Source organism: Trichechus manatus, unplaced genomic scaffold (assembly GCF_000243295.1).
Source record: "Trichechus manatus latirostris isolate Lorelei unplaced genomic scaffold, TriManLat1.0 scaffold00231, whole genome shotgun sequence".
In the NCBI taxonomy this organism is placed as follows: domain Eukaryota; kingdom Metazoa; phylum Chordata; class Mammalia; order Sirenia; family Trichechidae; genus Trichechus; species Trichechus manatus.
Window position 1 is genome coordinate 1056110 of NW_004444167.1, and position 18571 is coordinate 1074680.

The window sequence follows — 18571 nt, forward strand, 5'->3', positions numbered from 1 at the left end:
TGAGACTGACAGAAGTTAGTTACTAAAAGCTGGAAAAGAATTTATATTATGAAAAGATGCAACCAAAATTATCACCTACTCAGCACCATAATCTCCCCAAAATATAAAAACATAAAAGGGAAAACATTAAAGAACATTTAATTCTTACTTCTCTAGCATCCATCACTGTCCCCACACCAACTGTTAGAGCCATAGTTGGCACTTTCGACAAATCTCCATCAAAATATTTAGCACTTGCCAAAATGGTGTCCATTGCTAGAGTCTTTAATCTTGTCCTTGATACTAAACTGGATCCTGGCTCATTGAAAGCGATATGACCATCTGGACCTATTCCTTTTAAAAGAAATACACATACACACAGGTATATATTAATAAGTAAATAAGGTTTCTCACATAAAGTAAGATTTCTCATAATTCAATGCGGTTTTAAGAGTAAAGAAATAATAATAAACATACTTACCTTGTTTTATTTTATAGCTGAATCCGTTCCTGTACCTGATTCAAGTATCTCAATATTTTCTACAGGCTTAGCATTGAGATAGCATGATTCTAACAATAGCAGTAAAATTAAGTATCACCTTACATTAGAATGGAAACCCTGGTAGCATATTGGTTAGGAGCCATGACTGCTAACCAAAAAGTCTGCAGTTCGAATCCACCAGGTGCTCCCTGGAAACCCTATGGGGCAGTTCTACTCTGTCCTATAAGGTCGCTAAGACTATGATTCAAGTATTTCAATATTTTCTATATGCAAAGCACTGAGCTAGCATGATTCTAACAATAGCAGTAAAATTAAGTATCATCTTACATTAGAATGGACACCCTGGTGGCATAGTGGTTAAGAACTATGGCTGCTAACCAAAAGGTTGGCAGTTCAAATCCACCAGACACCCCTTGGAAACCCTATAGGGCAATTCTACTCTGTCCCATAGGGTCACTATGAGTCGGAATCAACTCGACAGCAATGGGTTTGGTTTTCTTTTTTCTTACATTAGAATAACACTTTAGTTTATAAAGCACTTTCACATGTATCATCTCAACAACAGATATATCTAAGCATCTTGGGAGACAAATTAAGTATATTTACCCCTCTCAGCTCCCTTGCCTTTTTTTTATTTTAAACTCAAAAGGAAACTTTGATGCTCAAGGATAGTAAGTGACTTACTCAAGATCACAATTTTAGTAAATACTGAGATAGGACTCAAATTTAAGCCTTCTGATTCCCAACTCAGTGCTCTTCTACTCAGACTTATAACTCACTTGGTTCTAGTCCAGATAGGGTAATTAACTAGTGACCTGTCTGTATTACAGTTCCTCACTTATAAAAATGTATACATTGGACTAGATAACATAGATAACTAGAGTAGAGGGTTTTTTTAAAAAAAACTTTGTTGACTGTAACCTGTTATAAAAAATACATTTGACATTGCAATCTAGTACACATACACACACATCACACCCTTACACATATATAAATATAATTAAAACAAGAACTGCATGAAACAATACTTACACCCTTACAAGGAGCCACACAAGCTATTTTCTATTACATTCCATTTCATTAACAAAAAGGAAATGCTAGATGTGACTGACTATAGTTATTTCACGCTTTAATAATGGATGACAACCCACAATTTGAAAATCAATGCTTTAAAGAGACCTACTGCCAGCACTTTCACATGCATATGAGGCAACTGAAAACACCATGGCTTGGGTCAGGTGCACCTTAGTCCTCAAAGTGACATCTTTGCTTTTTAACACTTTATAAAGAGGTCTTTTACAGCAGATTTGCCCAGTGCTGTGCCTTGGTGTTTTCAATTGCCCCATATGCGTGCGAAAGCTGAACAATGAATAAAGAAGACCAAAGAAGAACTGATGCCTTTGAGTTGTGGTGATGGCAAAGAATATTGAATATACCATGGACTGCGAAAAGAATGAACAAGTCTGTCTTGGAAGAAGTACAGCCAGAATGCTCCTTAGAAGCGAAGATGACGAGATTTCAACTCACATATTCTGGACGTGTTATCAGGAAGAACCAGTCCCTGGAGAAGGACATAATGCTTGGTAAAGTGAAGGGTCAGTGAAAAAGACGAAGGCCCTCAAGGAGATGGACTGACACAGTGACTGCAACGATGAGTTCAAACATAGCAACAATCATGAGGATGGCACAAGACCGGGCAGTGTCTCATTCTGTTGTACATGCGATCGCTATGAGTCGGAAATGACTTGATGGCACCTAACAACAACAACTGCCAGCACTAATGTTCAGGACTGCTTCTAAAATACAGATAAGAATACAGCATTCCTCATTTGAAGTAAACAGGAAGTAAATCTTTTCATAAAGTCAAGAATCCTTCTATGACATAAATTAAATCAAGTTTTATATACGTTTCCTACTAGCCAATCAGCTATCTGGCAATCTCAATTAAAAAATAAGCCTACAAGTTCTCTGAGTCATTAAAAGGTCTATTACATTTATATTCTACATATTTGCTTTAATGATAAGTGTATTTTACTGACTCTTAAAAAAAAATTCTAACAAATTTTTCCCAAGTCACAACAACATAAAATATGACAAAGAGGAACTTGGTTTTGATGGAAGAGAAAAGAGAATGAAGTGTAGGTACAGATTACCAAAGCATAACAACCTAGGCATTTTCAATGTGGAGACATAAACCAGATCTACACGTATCTGATACACATGGATGTTTCTTTTCCACTACTATGTATTTGCTTGTAAGTTTTGAATGATAGATATGCATTTCTCTGTAAATTTGTAAAAGTGTTCTGTTTTTCCTCTTAAGTATACATCTATCCAAATATTTATATTTTTCTATATATGTATAGAAAGGAAAGGATAGAACTAGGAAAATAAAAGTTGCAGAAAAGATAGGAACCATACTAAGACCAACAGCAGTAGTCTCACAGAAGTGCACATACAGAAGTGCACAGCTAAGCTGATACTATGAGTGAAGGTTCATGATGGAGAAGGGTCAACACATTCCCATATTTGCCATGAGTAACTGTCAAAAATTGAAATTGCTTATATAAAACTATTTTTTAAATGTTCAGAATAGTTTACAAAGCTTTACAAAACTTTCTTAAAAATAATCATGTAACCTAAAACCCATGCTAACTCTTATTCAGCCTTCAAGTCTAAACTAAGATATCAGCACCTCCATGAAGCATCTCTAAAACCTCAGAGTTCGAGTTATACGTTGTCCTGTGTTGTTATAATTCTGTGGGATAGAATGTAAACTTCATGAGTAAGGGCTTTCTCTATCTTCTTCACTGCTGTATCCTTGTCATTTACAGTAGCATATAATACACAGGAGGCTCTCCATAAATAACAGTTGAATAAATAGATAGTTGCTTTTCTTTGGTGTACTTGGTATAGTTTCTCCCACTTCTGGCTTCTTCCTCTGCTCTGCTTCCCTTACCACAACGACTGCTGTTGTTAGGTACTATCAAGTCAATTCCAACTCATAGCGACCCTATGTACAACAGAACAAGGACCAGAACAATCGCAAAACCTTGCATCTCTCTTGGACAGAGTGATTGTGGCCTAGGGATAAGCACATGTCCCAAGCTGGACCAATCAGAATCTTTCTCTGGAGAATCTGAAACTTGACCAGGGATACAGAAAGAAAGAAAGCATCTAGAACTGAAGGATCTGATGATACTACTACAAGAGGTTAATGAGACCCTACTTCTGAGTTCTAAGGCTTCTTGGTTCTTATCCTTCTGAAGAATTGGTTATTTCAATTCCTCCTTCCATTCTGTGAGTCACCTCAGAATCATTCTAGTAAATTTGCTTTTGTTCCCTTATTAGTTTCTGTTACTTGTAAACCACAGAATCCAATCACATAACCAAACCAGAAGGCTGGTTTTCTTCACTGTCTTCTTATATTTAACTTTTTAACAAATAAATACCTAAAGATAATTTTAAAATTAATAATATCTTTAGATTCTATCTACAAAATTCTGTGTGTATATTGCATTGCTAGGGATGGGTCAGAGATTGCATTACAAGCCTTACTCATCACTTTTGCCATCAGAGGAAGAATGAGAACTTCTGAGAGTACATTTTTTCTCCTTTTTCTTTTGTATAGAGGGAAGCAAAATCTTGTTCCATTTCCCCTGAGTAAGCAATAGTAGGTTAACATTTTTGAACTCTTTCTTCCATTCTGTTCTTTCTAATTTAGAAGGGAGGGGTAGGAAACCCCATTGTGGCCTCAATCCCCACCTGCAATCTCGAATCCAACTTTACTTTTAATAAAGCTGGTATTTTGATCCCATTTGGTTCAGTTCTTAGTGTTTTTATTAAACAAACCCTGGAACACAAAAAGGGTAAGTAGTAAGATCCAGATATCAAGCCTCATCTTGACAACTCAATGATACCCCCACAAAAAAAACCAAACCCACTCCTGTTGAGTTGATTCCAACTCATAGCAATCCTACATGACAGAGAAGAACTGCCCTATGGGGTTTCCAAGACTGTAAATCTTTATGGAAGCAGACTGCCACATCTTTCTCCCTTGGAGCAGCTGGTGGATTCAAACTGCTGACCTTTCAGTTAACAGCCAATGCTTTAACCACTGCACAACCAGTGCTCCTGCAAACCTAAATCAACAAATGCAAAGAATCAAATGAGATTCTTGTATAAGGACACTTCCAAAAATAAGGTATTGCAATACCCAAACAGGAAAAAGTTCAGAGAAGACAATAAACTAACCATTCTCTCCCTACGTGCAAAGTGATTAGGTACACTAGAGTGGTAACTATAAAATTTCAGATCCTGGATCATCGCATGACTACTATGAAGATGCTAATGGAGGCGCCAAGGAAACTCTCTTAAAACTTTTTTTTTGGGGGGGGTGTTGGGGGGAACAACTATAGAAAAGTTAAAACAAAAATTTGTCTAAAAACAAAGTCACTTTCTTTGTAGTAGTAAGAGTCGGTAATAAGCATAAATAATTTTAATTTATACTCCATCTGCTTAAAAGGAAAACTGAAGTGGCTTATAGTAAGGAAATGTACAAAAAATTTTTAGCTAAAAAGAAATCAGAAATGACTTAAAGTTATGATGAAAGAAGAGAATTCTACCAGAAATCTTAAATAAGAGAGTTATAACCTTTAAGCATTGCATTAATCTACAAATGCTTTCTGGAAAGCAGATAAAAGAACAAACTGGAACTAGAGAGTTCCTATCAGTTTCTTTTGTTTTTCTTCTCCAGTGAAGTCTATTTCCTGGCACTGAAGTCCACAAGACAACTGCCCACGGAGCCTTACCTAAGGTCAACAAATTAAAGGGGAAAAAAAGTCCTCAACTGAAGAAGGGAAAAAAATCATGCAGCCATTTTTAATCATGAACCTCTAACAACTTATATATTTTTTTACATAATGGTAAATCAGTGAAAACATTTCTTGATATAACTAAGATAAACAGATCTAGGTATATGGTATTCCAGTCATTTTGGAATACAGTTTAGAAAATCTAATGAAAGGTTAGTACATTCCTTAAATGTTCTAAAACATCTATTGTCTTAGTCTTGATTTTGGCAGTTGCAAAATGGAAATTATCTCAAAATTGACTTATCTGGAGGGTATACGTTCTCTAGGAATACTCAAGCAATATTAGCAATTTTATTTAAAAAACACAGATAAACTTCTATTTTGAAAAGCAAGAGTCTAACTTGGATTCTTGCACAGATAAATAATCACCCCATCTACACAGGAAAATAAATGGCATTGGTTCTGTTAGGCAGGGATAAAAATTTCCTCAAAGAGAATATTTCAGTCTCACTGGAATGCCCTGAAAGGTAATTCAGTCAAAACCTCAACAGGAAATTCAATAAAATAAGGAAAAATTATTTCAGCATCTACAGTTCTAAGAGAAAGAGAAGACTGAACACTGCAAATGTATCTATTTCCAGTTATACTTAAGGAGTTAGTTGTGAGAAGCATTTTACATATATTACAGCTCAGTTAATTCTCACAATTCTGGAATGGTAAATATTACCTGTTTTACTGATGACTTAATTATATTAAACTTATTTTACAAGGCCATACAGACAGTAAGTAGCAGAAACAGGATGCAAATTTATGTCTGACTTTAAGGGCAAAAAATCACCTCAGCCATATGTGGCCACCTCAACCACAGATTAACTTCAGTACAGCTCTATGGAAGCTCTAATTCATGTAATTATGAGCAGTCTCCTAATAAATTCATTGTAAGACATAACCAGAAAACTTAAGTGTTAACTTAGGCTTTAGTATTTTTAGTTGAGAAGTAAAGGATGCACCAAAAACAATTTTGGTTTTGGCTTAGTTCATGTTATACTGTTCTGATGATAATTATAGCTACCTGTTCCAGCTGTTTCTATAGATGACAGGAAACCATATTGTCATTACAAGAGAAGAAACTTTTTCCTAGTTTCAATGGTAGATTATGTACCTAATTCATTTAAAATATAAATGTTCAATCAAGTTGTTTAGATACTTAAAATAGCCTCAAGTTTTTAATGTGTGTGGGTGTGTGCATATATATATGTAAAATACACATCTACACGATTCCGACTCCTGAAGACCTCGTGCGTGCACGGTAGAACTGCTCCATAGTGTTTTCAAAGCTGTGACCTTCAGGAAACAGACTGACGGGCCTGTTTTCTGAGGTGTTTCTGGGTGGTCCTAACCTTCTAGCTAGTAGGCAAGTGCTTAACTGTTTGTGCCACCCAGTGACCTTCATATATACACGTACATACATATTATTTGGAGCCCTGGTGGCACAGTGGTTAAGGGCTCGGCTACTAACCAAAAGGTCCACAGTTTGAATCCAGCAGCTGCTCCTTGGAAACCCTGTGGGGCAGTTCTACCCTGTCCTATAGAGTTGCTGTGAGTCGGAATCAACTCAACAGCAGTGGGTTACGCATAATTCACAAGTGGAATTTGGTCAATTAAACACTCATTCACTTTGGAATTTATGAAGACAATTATAATGGCTGCTAACCGAAAAGTTATAGATTCAAGTCTCCCCAGTGGCAGGCTGGAAGTAAGGCATGGTGATCTACTTAAAAAAAAATCAGCCATTGAAAATCCTATGGAACATAGTTCTATTCTGACACCATGAGTCAGAATGACTCCATGACAACTGGTTTAAAGGTTAATAATGAATACAAAGTTTTACATAATTCTTCACTGACTTCTCAGAGAGACGAAACAACTTAAGTGATCAGCACAGAAGTGTTAAAATCCACCTGTTCCTTAAGCAAACTTTTAGAGGTTCAACCCTGCACTTTGATAAGAAGAATAGTATCTTAGTTATCTAGTGCTGCTATAACAGAAATACCACAAGTGGATGGCTTTCACAAAGAAATTTATTCTATCACAGTCTAGGAGGCTAGAAGTCCAAATTCAGGGCACCAGCTCTAGGGGAAGGCTTTCTCTCTGTGTCAGTTCTGGGGGAAAGTCCTTGTCATCCATCTTCCCTGGTCAAGGAGATTCTCAGCGCAGGGACCCTGGGTCCAAAGGATGCGCTATTCTCCTGGCTCTTGTTTCTTGGTGGTATGAGGTCCCCATTTCTCTGCTCGCTTCTCTCTTTTATATCTCAAAAGAGGTTGACTTAAGACACAACTTAATCTTATAGACTGAGTCCTGCCTCATTAACATAATGACCACTAGTCCCACCTTATCAACATCGTAGACAGAATTTATAACACACAGGAAAATCCCATCAGATGACAAAACGGTAGACAATCACACAATACTGGGAATCATGGCCTAGCCAAGTTGACAGACGTTTTTGGTGGACACAATTCAATCCATGACAGATAGGTTGGAATTTTCAAAAAAAATATTAAAAGGATAAGATTATCATTGAGGAAAGGAAACAGATACTCTTTTTGAAAAGTGTGGTAAACTGTCAGTCCTAACAGGGTAAAATCAGAAGTTTAACAGAGATTGGGACCTACCTCCTAAGACATGATTTAAACAATTCCAACTGTTAAAATTTTAAGATTTTTTTTTTTTATTAAAATAAAGTAGAAATCAGTAGTTGAGTAAATAGGTATTATAAAGTCACAGATATTTTTTACATTACACAGTGATGCCTTTTTCTTTTAATTTTATAACACCTAATTCAAATATTAACAAACCACTGATTAATGACAAAATGTTTTACATACCTCCAACAAAAAGATCTATTCCTCCAGCTTCTTTAATTTTCTTTTCAAATGCATCACATTCTGCTTGCAAATCTGCAGCATTTCCATCAAGGATATGAGCATTATTAGGATCTATATCAATATGCTTAAAAAAGTTATTCCACATATAAGAATGATAGCTTTCAGGATGATTTCTGGGAAGTCCTAAATACGAAATTAATAAATAAAAATGTAACTATGTCCAGAAATAAATGTAAAGTTTATTTTTTCTGATTAAGCCATAAATGCTATTTAAATTATATGGCCTTTCTATACCATATTCAATTTAAAAACATTTTATGTGGAACATATGCTTATTATATGACAGGCATTATTTTGATTGCTTTACATGCGTGTATTAACTCTATTAATATGCACAACACCTATGGAAATACTATCATTATTCTCATTTTATAGATGAACAACTGACAACAGAGAAGTTTAATAACTTTCCCAAAGTCACAGAGCTCACAGAAAGGCTAGGATTCAAACACAGAAAGTCTAGTGCATGTACACTTACACACTCCACTCCACCTCTCAAACGCATAAAATATTAACTAGTGGAACTGATTGTGTTAAGCTCAACACAATTAGCCATTTAACTGAAATGTTGGCCTATATTTCTCCTCTACTCTTTCTACATGCATGCAAAATATACTGAATCACAACAGTTGTTTGGCTATCACTTATGCTATCACTGCCTATAAAGCATTTGTTGCTTAAAATATATTAGTACATTTTTACTTGCCAATAATCCTCCAGTACATGAACTGAAAATGCATTCCAAGTTTAAATTTTAACAGAGTTTCTATGCATTACAGCCCTTTCCAGTTAACCAAGTATTATATCAATAAACTAGAAAAGCTTCAGGGCTTTAATATTAACATTATATTTGAAAAAATATTTTACAACTTACTTTTACACACATTACTTAATTTATCCCCATAACAACACTGGTTTTAACCCTGCCTTAAGAAAAGAATTTTAAAAAAAAGTTACAGAATGAGAAATGTGATAGATTGGCTCAAAGTTACATGACCGATCAGTGGCAGAGCCCAAGATGAATACAGATCTTCTGATTTCTCTAGTCCAGCACTGCTTCCACTATACAGTGTTATCATCACAAAAATAAACCTTTATATAAACAACCTCATCACAAAGCAGTACATTGTATTAAAAATATAAAATATATGCAAGTAATATACTCAAATATAGCTTACCTACATATTCATCCATGTTAAAGGTCTTCACATATTTAAAAGAAAGGTCTCCATTCTTGTGATATTCTATTAGTTTTTTGTAACATCCTAAAGGTGTACTCCCTAAAACAGATAAAGATTTATTTCTAACATAACTTGAAAATCTATTTTTTAAAAAATTTTTAACTTTATTCTTTTATGATTTAACAATTATTCTATATTTCTAATTTATTAGGTAATTATTACCTTAAACACATATTTAATTAACAAATACGTTGAACAAATTAGTTTCTTTACAAGGTGCCATGAAATTTCAATCATATGATGTGCTAAAAAGTACTATTCATGGAAATCACCCAAGTTGAAAAAAAAAATATTACTTGTAGAATTTGCTGAATAAACCTGGAAATCACTAGAAATTATAGTGTGAAAACCTATTCTTGAATTGTTGAGTATTTGGAATTACTATTGCAAATTCCAAGATTAGAAACTTGTAAAGATATTTAAATTAAAAGGAAAACTAACATCCCACTTCTTGTGAAAAAAATCTTTTATTATTCAGAGAAGTTCTAGTATAAATCATACACAAATAGGTCAACTGCTGACCACTTAGTGAAATCAAAGGGGAAAACGGAGCCAAATTTAAATACTGTCCCTACTTTCAAAATAATTTTTTAAACTAGCAAGGATTGAGTAAAGAACTTCAGCTTTTATAGCTTTTTAAGTGGACCTCCTGTTCCTCATTTAGTATTCTCTTCAGCACATGTCCGCTAAAATGTGTAATGTAAAGTGAGAAAGAAAAGTTTAAGATAGAGGACTTCCAGGAAATAGTATCTTTGCTTTGGATGCTTCATGTGCTTTCTTAGTTTTATTGCTTATAATGTGATTCTTTTACATTTTTAAAAATTGATATTTCAAAAGAATTTTGTTTGGTGGTGGTTGTGTGATACGATAAAATAAATACAAATGAATTTAGCCATTTGGGAATAGTCTTTCTTCTTTGTTTCCCAAATCTGTTGTTTTTTTTCTTTTTTTATTTTATCTCCAAACTGGAAGGCTAGATTAACTGTATTCTTGTAACAAGCTAGCTACCTGGCCCTTCCAGTCCTGGCTGGAGTACTGATTCCTATTCCACCCACCATCATGGAGTGGGAGGGAGAACCTGCACAGAAAATTTCTACTCAAATAGCAGGCAGAAGTCTAATATAACTAAACTAAAAACCAAAACAAAACCGATTGCCCTTCAGTCGATTCTGACTCATGGTGACCCCATGTAGTCGCTGGCAAAAAAATACTAAGGAAGCTCAAGAGTAGTAAAAAGATAGTCTGCTATTTAAGATGACAGAGTAATAAAAGTGGCTATACTAAATACCACACAGATAGGTTCAGAGAATAGAAAAATATTTTAGAATTTCTTAAAGCTAAGCGTATATGTTGTTTTAAATTGAAATTAGTAATTTAAAACTTATATGGTCAAATTTTACAATTCCTTCTCAAAAAACTATAGCTCATTAACACAAAACTTGGCTAAAAAACAGGTAAACATGTTTTCCCTTCTTCCTCTTTAGAAGCATAAATGAATCTTACGTCTCTTATCTCTCAGAGTCAAGAGAATAATTACAGGATTCCCTCAATTTAAGGATGTGTGAATAAAAAGTGAGAAGCTGTCACAATGGTAATGACACTGCCTACTTTTTAATAAATGTGGCTGAAGGAAAACAAACAAAAAATTAAAAGTATGACACAGGGTGAACTGGTTAAAGAAATTTCATTTTAATAATTGTTTTGCAATACTTATGTACTAACATAACCAATATTTAGCAAGTCCTTACTATAGTTGAGATAAAGATTATTAAGACTGTTTCTGTCTTGGAAGAGCTCACAAAATAGGACTAAACAAGTATAAAATAACCAAGACAAAACGAAAAACACTGTAAATAATCTTAAAAAAAAGTCTGGAGTACTGCAATGAACCAAAGAAGAAAAATCTATTCAAGGAAAGATCAAAAAAGATGATTTTTCAACTGAGAACTGAAGAAGGGGTGGAATTCCAAAAGTCAAAGACAGGTAGGGTGTAATGGAAAACAGGGAAAGAGAGAAGGTCAGAGATGCTATCTGCATGCCTACTATGTGCTAGATGCTGTGCTGATGTTATATATGTTACCTCAGGCAAACCTTACAAACCTTGGTAGTCTCTCATTATCTTTCTCATTTTGAAGTGGAAAAATTGAGTCGAAAACATTAAGGAATTTATCAAATGTCACATGGAAGTTAAGCCAAGGATTCAAATCTAGAACTGAATGTTTCCAGAGCTCATATGTTGTGGTCAGGTGCCATCAAGATGGTTTCAACTCATAGCGGCCCTGTGTACAACAGAACGAAACACTGCCCTGTCCTGCATTGACTTCACAATCGTTATGGTTGAGCCTATTGTTGCAGCCACTGTGTCAATCCATCTCATTGGGGGTCTTCCTCTTTTTCGATGACCCTCGACTTTACTAAGCATGATGTCCTTCTCCAGGAACTGGTTCCTCTTGTTAACATGTTCAAAGTATGTGAGACCAAGTCTCGCCATCTTTGCTTCTAAGGAGCATTCTGGCTGTACTTCTTCCGAGACAAATTTGTTCCTTCTTTTGGCTGTCCATGGTATATTCAATATTCTTCGCCAACACCATATTCAAAGGCATCAATTCTTCTTCAGTCTTCCTTATTCATTGTCCACCTTTCACACAGATAAAAGGCTACTGAAAATACCATGGCTTGGGCCAGGCACACCTTAATCTTCAAGGCGACATCTTTGCTTTTTAACACTTTAAAGAGGTCTTTTGCAGCAGATTTGCCCAATGCAATGTGTTCTTTGATTTCCTGACTGCTGCTTCCACGGGTGTTGACTGTAGATTCAAGTAAAATGAATCCTTGACAACTTCAATCTTTTCTCCATTTATCATGATGTTCTTATTGGACCAGTTGTTGAGGATTTTTATGTTGAGGTGTAAACCATACTGAGGGCTGCAGTCTATATTTTCACTATATTATATGCTAGCAACATGTGTAAAAGTACAGAAGCCAGGAAGTTAATTTAATTTTCATTTATTTAACTTAAATAATTAATTAATTTAAGTTAACTTAATTTTTCAACTATAAGCAGTCCAATTTGCCTAGCATGATTGAGAGTAGGAGTGGTGGAAGGTATGGCTGAGAAGCAAGTCAGGCCTACAGCATGCAAGCCTTTAAATGTCAGGCTATTAAGATCACTTCAGTAGTATATATTGAGCAGACAGCCCCCAGAAATTGTGCTTGGTGGGGGGACAATTATAATACAGCATGTTATTTGCAATTACAGATATGTATGTTCACTAGTCAAAAGCAGTGGGTGAGGGGGTATAACCAACATTGTCAATGGTCCCCAAAGGAGACTAGTGAAAAATGTCAGCAAAGGTTTTCCAGAGATGACGCCTTGGCAGATGTATTACTAGGCAGTTAGGTTCTCCAAAATAAAGCATAAGTTATAGATCTAAATATACAAACATATGTTTAGCACTGCTAGCATTTATGACTCTGAAGCCCTTCTACCCACACACTCAGACTACTGTTTATTTCTGCATCATAATTAAGGCAAAGCAATTAGCTGCAACTATCCTGAGTATAACCCAAGTTTACAGTATGCAAATTTATACAAAAGCCATGTTCAACAACCAGAGCTCACATATCAGAACTGGGGATGGTAAGGGGGTATAGCACTAGTGTGCATAATTTTAAAAAATCCCCCTTTGCCATTCTCACCAAGATCTACTGTTCTGGAACAAAAAACACAACAAATAAAAAAGCAATTTCATGTGTCAAAAATTACTATTCATGGAAGTTACCCAAGTTGAAAAAAATTGTGACTTGTAGCTTGTATATAGTTGGCATGTATGGAAGGACAAGCAGGAGGAGAAAATAGTCTGTTGAAATAAAACACACCTATGGAAACCTAAAATTCATAAAGTATTTATTATATTCAAAGTATCATACACTAACTTATTTGAGCCTCAAAACAGCATTATAAACTATTACTTATTTTACAGGTATGGAATAAAATGTTTTGTTCTCACCAAGAAAGTAGCAGCTCTGATTCCAGGCCCAATATCATTTCCTGTGGAAGTCATAGGTCAACAATACCAAATAAAGGGCCATAAGATCAATCACACCACCTGGTTATTTTTTAAGGGAATCCTTAACAGAACTAAATCCAATAAAATATGTAATTAATGCTTATGTTTATTGTGTGGTAAAAATACACCAGTCTTCAAACGTTTCACTTGTAATACTTCTAGAATAGAAGGAAGATAAACACAGAGATAGTAAAGGGCTAATAAGAGAATATGAGGCCAAGGAGGTGAAATTAAGAAGCAATAATACATACTTTAGGTACCTCTTAACAATTAATAAGAAGGTTAATCTACTAACAAATTATATAAACAGGGAAAGTAATGCCCTAAAAGCAAACAAAGGAAAGATCACTAGAGAAAGCTACAAAGAACACTACGACAATCATTTTAGTTAGGATATTTCCTATCACATTTTGGAGTGGTAGGTGAGAAGAATCTTAACACAAGAAAATAGTTAACTAAATTTAGCTACTAAACATGTATTTATTTCTGATTTATTTTAATTATATACTAATATGGTCAATCAGTAATATAGCAAGAAGCACATGGGGAAACTATTTTACTAAGAGAAACCCTACAATCCCACCATCTTGACTATCTAAAATGGAAAAAGTGGTTTATTACCTGTTGGTAAACCCAGGGTAAAATATCTATCCTGTCCAGGCTTGAACTGAATGATGCGATTACAGATGTATTTGGCTGCCCATTCACTAGCCAAGTCATAGTTATCAAGAATTACAAGCCTCATTATGATGATACACAGCTTCCAGAACAAGAAGTTCAATCCTGAGAAAAGTCCATTGCAGAGCACTTTAAGTAATTTATATACAAACAAAAGTATAATATATAGACTTTAAAAAGGACACGCGTATATACAATCAGTCACATCTGCAAGTTTAAAACAGTAATAACAGTTGTTCTTTTCTGACCAGACTCTGGGTTCTGGGCAGTGGACTAGGCTGTGTAAATGCATATATTAATCTTTACAAAAATCTTGTGAAATAAATTTAACACTCAGTTTTAGTAGACGATGACAGGGACCCATGCAACTTTACTGAGGTCATGCTGGTAGTGCCAGAATTCAAAGCAAAGCAACTTAATTATAAAGATACCACACACATTGCCTCTACAGGGATAACATATCTTACTAAACCAACATAAAACCACCCTAATGGCAAACAAGTATTCATTTCCTGACTACAAATTTACGTTAGTAATGATTACTCAACAACTTTTGGGTTACTTACTAAAATCCAGAACTCTCCCTGTAAAGAATGTAATAACCAAATCTCCCTTTTGTTAAATAGCGTTTTTGTAAAATGCTATATATTCATTGTAAAAATCTCAATACAGAAATGTAAAAGGAATAAAATCAAACCAAATTCTATCACTCAGAAATACTTTTCATCTATGTATACATATAAGTAGGATACACAGAAATAATTTTATAACAATGAGATCATATTAGATATGCTATTTTTAATAAAAACAACATTTAATTTTACTTGAATGCAACAGCAGAAAAAGAAAAAAAAAAAATAAAGTGAACTAAAGAAACTGATGACCTCTGGGGAGAAAGGTTTTTTCACAATAAGCAGGTTTAGTTCCTAGAAGATTCCTCTAAAGTTAAGAAAAATTACAATACAAATATTAAGAGATCAGAGTCATTTTTAATGTAGGACTCCATTTTAGACAGTGTGGACTGACCACCATGAAAGGTATGAAAGTTAGCATTTTTATACTTCTTGGCACCTCCTGGTTTTTCTAAGATATAGCTGTTGTTGTTTTAGGTGCCGTCAAGTTGATTCCTACTCATAGTGACGCTATATGACAGAGTAGAACTGCTCCATAGGGCTTCCTAGACTGTAATCTTTATGCAAGCAGATCGCCAGGTCTTTTTTTCCCTCTGCAAGATATAGTATTTTTATATTATCAAGATTTATAGAATTTATATTGTGTTCTTAAACCCTAATCCCAAAATTTTAATTCTTCGTTTTCTATTTAAATGGATCAACCACCACCATCAATCCTTTTACATGGCTTCAGCATTCCTGAGTTATTTACCCACACACTTTACATAGAGTAATAAATCAAATTCTTTAAGTTGATGATGTAGGTCTTGTTGAAAAAGAATATATGGAGCCTAAATGATGTCTTTAAAAACATAATGATCTAGAATTCTGGAATAACAACAAAAGAATTACAGTCAGCATGAGCTAGAATTCTGGCACAGTAACGAGATCTACAGTATTTACTGATAATAATTTATATAATAAGTCATAAATTCAGTCCAACAAATGGACTCGGCATCCATTTAAATTCACCAATAATCTAATGTCAGAAGTAATTTTAAAAAGAATCAGGAATATTTGCTGACTGTTACGATCATCAAGAGATTTATTTGTTTCTAATAAGAATATTCAGTAAAACACTTATTAATAAAAACAAAAAAATTGAAAGATAAAGAGAAAGGACAGTAAAGCTTTCCAAGTGTCTTCTCTGCTATAGGCATTTACATGCTATCTTACTTAGGCCAGTTCAACACAGTTCTGCGGGCCTGTTAAACGCTAAGTACTATGCTAGGTTTTGTAGACATAAAAGGGCAAGAACATTAAAGGACTTAAATAAATTAATAGTTTCTGAGGTAGAAATTATCGTTCTCGTTTTTCAGATGAAAAAACTGAGACACTGAGAAGTTCACTGCCTATGCCCTAAAGCGATCAAGTGATGGAAGGAACTGGATTTTTAAAACTAAGTCTTTTGACTCAAAGACTCATGCCTCCAAGTGCCTTATCAGTAAGAATCGCTTAGGATGCTTATTGAAAATATAGATTCTCAGACCCCCCAACACTTCTGAAACAGGGTCCAGGGAATCCGTACTTTTACAAATATTACATGTGATTCTTTTAGTCAGATTAAATTTGGAAAAGAACAGGCATACTGACTTCCTTGCAAGGCGGTTAAAGCAGGTCTCCCAAACCAAGGTACAAGCAAGTGTTTTTTTTTTTTTTTTGAATTCTTAACAGGAGCAGAGTTCACCTCTAAAAGTCTGGATCACCTCACCCACAGGAAACTAAAATGTCTTCACCACATACATACATACATACCCACTGCCATCCAACTCATACAAACAAACGTGCCTTTTCCGCTTTTTCCAATCCTCAACGATCCAAACTGCTGTGGCCCAGGGCAATTCTCTGGCATCACAACCAGATAAAACTCAAAACCTGACCCAGCACCGCCCCTTTCCTCGTCTTTCCTCCGGTGCTGATTCATTCTGGATAAGCCTCACTTGGGGACAGGGCAGCTTAAGGCAAGTCTCAGAACTTGAGAGCCAGATGGGAACTCATACACCATTCCGGTTACGCACCTAGTTAACTGTAGGGCCAGAGCTAGAACCTGGCCTTCCACAATCCCCGCTGAGCTTTTCCCCTATGCCATGTTGCAGCTAACTTGAAAAGGTCTCTGAAGCCCCGACCATCAAGGGAGCGCGCAGGGCAGGGGTGGCCTGGCCACGCGTGTTCGTGACAGATCCCGATGAGTCGAGAAGCAGCAGGGAGGTCGGCTGTCCCTGCCCGGAAGGCAGAGGATGCCGACCCACTTCAACTGGGGGGCTGCTGGGCCCAGTCCCTCCGAAAACTATAATGAATGCAAATGAGAGGATGACTGTTACGAACTTCTAACAAGTGTGGGGAGAGGTGTCAGGAGAAAGCCGCCAGAGAGGAGGGGGCAGGGAGACCCAATTCCGGGCTTGGGGGGAAAGGCCGGGAGAGCCACTCTCCTCCGCCTCGAGGTGCTCGGGACTCGAATCCGCCCCGGACCCCGAATCCGCCCCGGGCCCCGTCTCCGCACAAAGCACACTTGAGGGGACAACAGCCACGCCAGGGGCAATCGCCTGATTTCCCATTTCCGTGCTGCCATCCTAGACTCACCCTCTGACCCACCGGCTCTTCCGAAGCTGGAGCTGCGGAAATAATCAACGTCCAACAACCAACCAGCAACCGCCGCCGGCGCGGGAACACGGCGCCCAAGGACCCGGATGGAGTCCGACGCACAGGAAAGGACGGAGGGGCGGCCTACGGACACTGCGCATGCGCGTTGCGTCTTCCTAGTCTTGAGCACTGCTACACAGGGTCGGTAAGAGTTCCTTGGAGCCGGAAGCCTTTCCAGCCTGGGAGTCTCCAGTTTCTGGTGCATCGCCTTGCTGCTACACTTTTTTCATCTCACAAAGATTAAATAGCCATAGATTGTTAAAGTTTAGTAGATTTAGCATGTAGGCCTGCAGTGCCCATACACAAGCATTACTTTCGTTGTTGCTTATAATGGCAATATGAATCCATCTATCTCTTTACCCCAAACTATTGAACGTAGACTTTGCAAGCACAATGACATCTAAGCAACTTGTATCAATAAAGCTCATCAAAGAAAGTTAAATTTATTAACTTTAGGCAACCGTGTCTTGTGGGGAAACTTGGAGCACCTAACTGAGGTAGCACTTAGGGGCTTTTTCTTTTTATGGGGAATGGTCTTAAGCTGAATGATTCAAAGAAAGGGGTAGAAGAGGTAGAAATCTGCTTTGATTTGAGTATCACAGAAATTTGTACAGAAGGTGGAAGGACAGAAGCAGGTCTGGGGAAATTGTTGTTAAGTGTCAATTCTGACTCTATAGCGACCCCATGTACAACAGAAGGAAACACTGCCCCTTCCTGCGCCATCCTCACAATCTTTGCTATGGTTGAGACCATGATGCAGCCACTAGGTCAACCCATCTTTCTGAGGGTCTTTTTCTTTTTCGCTCATCCTCTATTTTACCTTGCATGATGTCCTTCTCCAGGGACTGGTCCCTCCTGATAACATGTCCAAAGTATGTGAGATGAAGCCCTGCCATCCTTGCTTTTAAGGAGCATTCTGGCTCTAATTTTTCCAAAACAGATTTGTTTGTTCTTCTGGCGGTCCACAGTACATTCAATGTTCTTTGCCAACACCATAATTCAAAGGCATCAATTTTTCTTCAGACTTC

The 18571-nt window shown here is 36.4% G+C and overlaps 1 protein-coding gene across 13 annotated transcripts in view; it reads right to left on the reverse strand.

Annotated features, from left to right (window-relative positions):
* GNPDA2 (glucosamine-6-phosphate deaminase 2) overlaps positions 1 to 17554 on the reverse strand; it is a 50220-nt gene extending 32666 nt beyond the window's left edge. For 2 of the 13 annotated variants that reach the window (XM_023743004.1, XM_023742999.1), the window contains exons 1-6: positions 17484 to 17544; positions 16922 to 17190; positions 14176 to 14337; positions 9422 to 9523; positions 8184 to 8366; positions 149 to 333 (exon numbers count right to left, since the gene is read on the reverse strand). In XM_023743004.1, coding sequence (XP_023598772.1) covers positions 149 to 333; positions 8184 to 8366; positions 9422 to 9523; positions 14176 to 14299 — 594 coding nt within the window. In that variant the 5' untranslated portion in view covers positions 14300 to 14337; positions 16922 to 17190; positions 17484 to 17544. Of the gene's footprint in view, positions 1 to 148; positions 334 to 8183; positions 8367 to 9421; positions 9524 to 13494; positions 13626 to 14175; positions 15458 to 16921; positions 17191 to 17483 lie in introns of those variants that run through there. The other 11 variants (XM_023743001.1, XM_023743009.1, XR_002825991.1 and 8 more) reach the window with 10 other exon arrangements.
* Between the last annotated feature and the right edge of the window lie 1017 nt (positions 17555 to 18571).